Source organism: Oncorhynchus kisutch, linkage group LG24 (assembly GCF_002021735.2).
Source record: "Oncorhynchus kisutch isolate 150728-3 linkage group LG24, Okis_V2, whole genome shotgun sequence".
In the NCBI taxonomy this organism is placed as follows: Eukaryota; Metazoa; Chordata; class Actinopteri; order Salmoniformes; family Salmonidae; genus Oncorhynchus; species Oncorhynchus kisutch.
The window spans coordinates 14,507,785-14,514,542 of NC_034197.2; the positions used below are offsets into that span (position 1 = coordinate 14,507,785).

The 6,758-nt window shown below is 42.7% G+C and overlaps 1 protein-coding gene across 1 annotated transcript; it reads right to left on the reverse strand.

Moving 5' to 3' along the window:
• Nucleotides 1-633: 633 nt before the first annotated feature.
• On the reverse strand, nt 634-6,225 carry slc52a3-1 (solute carrier family 52 member 3-1). The gene is made up of 4 exons (XM_020459504.2): nt 5,936-6,225; nt 2,561-3,691; nt 2,212-2,335; nt 634-1,158 (listed from the first exon to the last, which is right to left on the reverse strand). Exons 2-4 carry the CDS (start codon nt 3,577-3,579, stop codon nt 946-948), a joined length of 1,356 nt encoding a protein of 451 aa, XP_020315093.1. The 5' UTR covers nt 3,580-3,691; nt 5,936-6,225; the 3' UTR covers nt 634-945.
• Between the last annotated feature and the right edge of the window lie 533 nt (nt 6,226-6,758).

The following is a 6,758-nucleotide window of genomic DNA, read 5'->3' on the forward strand; positions in this document are numbered from 1 at the left end:
GTGTTATATTCTCCTACATTAATTTCACATTTCCACAAATGTCAAGTGTTTCCTTTCAAATGGTATCAAAAATGTGCATATCCTTGCTTCAGGTCCTGAGCTACCGGTAGTTTGATTTGGGTATGTCATTTTAGGAGAAAATTGAAAAAAAGGGTCCAATCCTTAAAAGGTCAAGGCATACCTGCTAATTGAAATGCATTCCAGGTGACTGCCTCATGAAGCTGGTTGAGAGAACGCCAAGAGTCTGCAAAGCTGTCATCAAGGCAAAGGGTGGCTACTTTGAAGAATCTGACTTTTATTTAACCATTTTTTGGTTACTACAGGATTTCTTATTTCATAGTTTTGACATCTTCACTATTATTCTACAATGTAGAAAATAGTAAAAATAAAGAAAACCCATGAATGAGTAGGTGTGTTTAAGCTTAACTATTAAATTATGTGAATTTGTGCATGTAGCCTACCCCAACAACAACATTTTAAAATGAATAAAGATTTTGTCCAACAACAACAAAAAAGTCTACAACACAATAAAGATGAAAAGATTGAGGCTATTCACAGAAAGTATTTCAAAGGTACTTGACCCACTTACTAGGGCAGTCATTTTAAACAATCATTGCTAACCTTGAGCGTGGGTTGTGAATCACACTTTATAAAACATTTTCAAATATTAATTGAGCAACATTTTGAAATGTTATATTTTAGTCCATTGATCCAGGTGGATTTCTCTCTCAGAAGAGAGTGCCCTTGAAGGCGTGTTCAGAGTCCAATCTCTAATCTTGTCCAGTCATTGTTCATTCCCCACATTATTCACACACCACCCCAGTTGGTATAAGTACTAGCAGGTACTAGTGTCCTTTCCTGGGAGTGTTCTATGAGATGGGCCATTCTAGCTTGGACAAGGCTACTTACCCGTGGTTATGTTAGTGTTTTAGGAATAGGTCACCATCATAAAGGGCACTTGGTGTTACAGAAGTCTCCTGACTGAAACAGGTTGTAGACATTTACCAGTGGGAACATGATGGCAGAGCCCAGCAGAGAGCCTGTCTGTGCCGCTGCTCCACACCACACCAGGGCGCTGTGGCTCTCATCTCTGAAGATGACACCCACCATCACCTTGACATAAGACAGTATCCCTGTGAAGAAGACCCACGACAGCACCTGAGGGTTTCAAGGTAACATTATCAGCAATGTTCCCTCAAATGTTTTTCATCACTAAGCAAATTTCAGGTCTGCTGAAATTTCTGTGCAACTTCCGGCACACATTTACTGTGAACACTCAGGTTGTACCCACTTTAAGTTGATGTTGTACAAACAGTCCAATTCAAAGGGAATGGCACAGATCCAAATATGGCAATTGTCAATTTGCATACAGCCCTACTTCAGCTCTGATTGGTTATGGTGCACCGGTCTGTGTAGAGTACATGCCTGAGTCCTGCCTGGCAATGCAATAGAATCCTAACTCTACAACAAAATCTCTTGCATAGTTCGTTTTGTTTCTGTATGTTGCAGTTGAGGCTCACATCCACTACAAAAACTATGGTATTTGCCTACGGAGCAGCAAGAGGAACTACCCCCCCTAACTTCAGGCTATACTCAAACCCTACACCCAAACCTGAGCAATACGTTCTGCCACCTACAGAACGGCAGCTCCCGCTCATCCCAGTCAAAGCTCTTCTCTGTCCTGGCACCCCAAAGGTGGAACCAGCTACCCCCCTGAAGCTAGGACAGCAGAGTCCCTGCCCATTTTATGAAAACATCTGAAACCATACCTCTTCAAAGAGTATCTTAAATAATCCCACATCAGCTCCCCCAAACAAAAACAAGTGCCTATTATAAACTAATACTCGCACTTGACTTCTCCCCTCCTGCTCGCACTGACTTTGCTGATAGCTACTTTATTGAGGAAAAATGGACTTACTATGACTGAGATATGTGGTTGTCCCACCTAGCTATCTTAAGATAAGTCTCTCTGGATAAAAGCGTCTGCTAAATTACTAAAATGTAAATGTTTTCTCGGTATAGTTATTGTAGATCATTGGTATTCCAGAAAATAATAGGTGATAGCATCTTCCAAACATGACAGCAACAACTTTGTCACTATTCCTTTTCTGCAATAACAAGGATCAATGAACTGACAGAGAGCCAACCCTTTCTTAGAAAGTGTCCCTGGACTGAGACCTACAGTATCTCTACAGGTGGTGTGTTACTCACTATGATGGCTTCTCCTAGTGCGGAGCCTTGTAGTAGTGGACATGGACTCATGGTGGCCATTGCCATGTTGTATCCTCCAAAGACTGATCCAATGAGACACAGTACACCCAGGAGCACTAGTGACCTAAACAGAGACTCAGAACAGGAACTGGTTAGGTACCTGTATCTGAAGTAAAGACATTCTAGATAACCACAGAGATAGTGAGGGAAAGCTGAATTACTTTTATAATATACTAGTATATGCCATATATTTTTTTACCTTAGCATGCTGTAAAATGTGTCAACCTTTAACAGTGGAAAGCTATTTCAACCATAATAATCCATTTATAGAGAGTTACTGAGGTTTTACCTTTTAGGAAAAAACATGGCGACTATACAGGCCACTGGATTGGCACAGGATGCCAGAGCAGCCGACAGGTGATATGCCAGGTTACCGTAGGGCATACAGGAGTATGTCTGCACCGAGGTCAAGAGGCCGTTAGTCGCCCCATTCACCCAGACCACCATGAAATAGATAAAAGTTAACTGAAAAACAGAGTGGCCTGATTTAGCCAGCTGTGGTCTGGCCTGACCTGATTCCTCACTGTGGCATTTTGGGTTTGAGTTCTCCCCTTCAGTCACTGCTCCATGGTTGTCTAGTCCGGAGCAGACTGACGCCACTGTGTCAGTGTCTGGAACCAAGTTCTCCGTGGACAGTTCAAAGGTACGTGGGAGCCTGTTTAGTGCAGAGAATGCTGCCAGGCTGATGCACATCATGGCCGCCAGGAAGAAGAAAAACACCTCGGTGGAGAAGTTGGGCGGTAGAAACTGGGTCTGGACAATGTACATATCCTCTTCAGTGAGGTTACCAGAGGACTGAGTGGCATTCACACACTTGGCCATGCCGACGCCCTGGCCGAGAGCCACCAGACCAGGGATAAAGCCACTCAGGCCTTCTCCAATGAAGTAGGTGGTGATGTAGTGGGCTGGTAGCTGCATCATGAAGGGCAGGAAGGTGACAGAGGAGGTGCAGTCCACCAAGGCCAGGAAGAAGGTGAGGATAAAGAAGGCTGTGCTCCGAGATGCAGCCGCCACCACTGTGGTCTCATCCCAGGAGAACGCCAGAAGTATACAGGCCAGGACACCTATGGACAACACACAGTAGATGGCAGCTCTCTCCTTCAGACGGCCCGGACACAGCTTGTGCATGAGAGTGACCAGCAGAGGCCCCAGGTTGGCGAGCTGGATGATAACGGTCAGGTAAGATGGTAGTTCCCAGCCCTCGGGGAGAGTGTTAACGATGAGGGGGAGCTCCACCCACAGGCCATTGACAGCCACCCAGGAGCCAAGGCCGAAGCAGCAGGCCAGCAAATGGATCCGCAAAGACATGGCTGTATTGTTGCTGCTCCCAGTCAGGTCAGGTGAGGTAGTCTTCTGGAGGAATTTCTGATCTGAAGTGAAGATCTCTCTGAACAGTTTCAACCCGGCCAGCCTTCAGAGCCTAGAAAGAGAGGAAATATCGAGATACCAGTAATACTGAAAGACATTGCTGCTAAAACGATCAAATTACAGTAGGGGAAAAAAGTATTTAGTCAGCCACCAATTGTGCAAGTTCTCCCACTTAAAAAGGTGAGAGAGGCCTGTAATTTTCATCATAGGTACACTTCAACTATGACAGACAAAATTAGAAAAGAAATCCTGAAAATCACATTGTAGGATTTTTAATGAATTTATTTGCAAATTATGGTGGAAAATAAGTATTTAGTCACCTACAAACAAGCAAGATTTCTGGCTCTCACAGACCTGTAACTTCTTCTTTAAGGGGCTCCTCTGTCCTCCACTCGTTACCTGTATTAATGGCACCTGTTTGAACTTGTTATCAGTATAAAAGACCCCTGTCCACAACCTCAAACAGTCACACTCCAAACTCCACTATGGCCAAGAACAAAGAGCTGTCAAAGGACACCAGAAACAACATTGTAGACCTGCACCAGGCTGGGAAGACTGAATCTGCAATAGGTAAGCAGCTTGGTTTGAAGAAATCAACTGTGGGAGCAATTATTAGGAAATGGAAGACATACAAAACCACTGATAATCTCCCTCGATCTGGGGCTCCATGCAAGATCTCACTTCGTAAGAAGCATTTCAAGGTCCTGGAGTGGCCTAGCCAGTCTCCAGATCTCAACTCCATAGAAAATCTTTGGAGGGAGTTGAAAGTCCGTGTTGCCCAGCAACAGCCCCAAAACATCACTGCTCTAGAGGAGATCTACATGGAGGAATGGGCCAAAATACCAGCAACAGTGTGTGAAAACCTTGTGAAGACTTACAGAAAACGTTTGACCTCTGTCATTGCCAACAAAGGGTATATAACAAAGTATTGAGATAAACTTTTGTTATTGACCAAATACTTATTTTCCACCATAATTTGCAAATAAATTCATAAAAAATCCTACAATGTGATTTTCTGGATTTTTTCCTTCTCATTTTGTCTGTCATAGTTGAAGTGTACCTATGATGAAAATTACAGGCCTCTCGCATCTTTTTAAGTGGGAGAACTTGCACAATTGGTGGCTGACTAAATACTTTTTTGCCCCACTGTAGATTAAGGATCAAATGACTAGGACAATAATTATGCGAGTAAAAGTATTAATGTCAGTACTGTAGTACCAAATCTCTCTGAAAGGATCTATCAACTGGTAGGCATTGACCTATAGCCTGAATCATCAATAATGATTAACCAAGAGCAAATATCACATTGTTATTGTGGGCTTACCAAATTTGTTCTTAGTTACTGAAAGTGCATTCCTATTGTCATTGGAATTTGGTCTTTAACTTTTAACCAAACAGCTGTGCTATTTTACACTGTAACTTTAGTCATACAGGGTGAAGCAACCTGTTATAAGCAGATCTAGTTAAACTGATGCTCTCGGCTGTGTTTAGACAGGTAGCCCAATTCTGATCTTTTAATTCACCAAATTAGTATTTTGACCAATCAGATGAGCTCTGAGAAATATCTAATGTGAAAATATCTGATGTGATTGGTCAAAAGACCAATTAGTGGAAAAAATATCATAATTGGGCAGCCTGTGTGTGCCCTATATTTTATGCACAGGGTGTTGCTCAACAAGGGTGCAAATGTCACACTTCACACTTTGAAATTACTGGTTTAGTTATTTAGTTACACTGATTACCTCAAAGTCAAGAACATCTACCTAACTGTGGAGCTGGAGTAGTGATTATCAGATGTATTGTATTTTAAATGAATACACAGATGAGACCATTGAGGAGACCATGAAACCTTGAGACAATACTAGCAATATAACGTAAGTATTTCAATCTACTCTACACAGTCGCATGTCAACCAGCTGAAGTCATTTTCACTTCCCTAACACATGGTCTAGAAATACAACATGCCACAAGGCAGTGGGGGCCAGCATGGCCAGCCAGATGCCTGATGACCACCTAGATCACACAGGACACACAATACGACTCGTGACACTGACACTCCAAACCGTGAACTGGCTCAAGCTGCTGAACATCACATGCTGTTCCCAAAGTGGCAAATGTTTCATTGCTGAACCAGAAATTATATCCGTTTCATATCAACCATTGTCTGTTAAGATGCATCTATACGTAAATTGATACACTTAAGCTTTCATTTTTGTTCCATTGCTTGACTTTAGAGCACAATACAACATTTTTTAAACAACTCATAGGAATCAAGAAGATAAAAAATTGTACTCACAGGTTTTTTGAGCCACTGGGTGGATGCCCTATTGAGGAATCCAACTTCCTCCCTCTCATCCCATATATAGAGCTTTTTTGGGACAATGTGACCGGCTTCCTCTCTCCTTCACACGCAGGCTGGAGGATAAACTAGGAAACTACTGCCTTGTGGGTAGTTCAGAGTCCAGTCCAGCAGTCAGCTCCACCGTGTTAGATTAAACTCAACTGTGTCCTTTTTAAGTCTGTGCAACAGTCATAAAGTCAGACATAGTAGAGATGGGACGTCCCATTCCTCCGCCTGCCCGGCCGCGTGAGACTAATGGGAGACCTAAGGTCCATTTTCTCATTCCACAATTACAGTGCATTTGGGAAAGTATTCTGACCCCTTCACTTTTTCCACATTTTGTTACATTACATCCTTATTCTAAAATGGATTCAATAGTTGTTTTACCCCCTGATCAATCTACACACAATACCCCATAATGACAAAGCAAAACAGGTATATACATTTAACCAAATGTATTACAAATAAAAAACAGAAATATTACATTTACATTCGTAAGTATTCAGACCCTTTACTCAATACTTTGTTGAAGCACTTTAGGCAGCGATTACAGCCTTCTTGAGTATGACGCTACAAGATTGGAACACCTGTATTTGGGGAGTTTCTCCCATCCTCTCAAGCCCTGTCAGGTTGGATGGGGAGCACGCTGCACAGCTATTTTCAATTCTCTCCAGAGATATTAGATCGGGTTCAAGTCCTCGCTCTGGCTGGGCCCCTCTTGCAGGGCCAATTACGGGCTCTCGCTTCTGGACATTCAGAGACTTGACCTGAAGCCACT

What these genes read in the sequence shown, in the direction of transcription:
- slc52a3-1 (XM_020459504.2), bottom strand. Translation starts at nt 3,579, where the DNA reads ATGTCTTTGCGGATCCATTTGCTGGCCTGCTGCTTCGGCCTTGGCTCC. An exon ending in GCCATGTTTTTTCCTAAAAG is followed by an intron (nt 2,336 to 2,560) that starts GTAAAACCTCAG and finishes GTCTCTGTTTAG; the next exon opens with GTCACTAGTGCTCCTGGGTG. An exon ending in CACTAGGAGAAGCCATCATA is followed by an intron (nt 1,159 to 2,211) that starts GTGAGTAACACA and finishes TGAAACCCTCAG; the next exon opens with GTGCTGTCGTGGGTCTTCTT.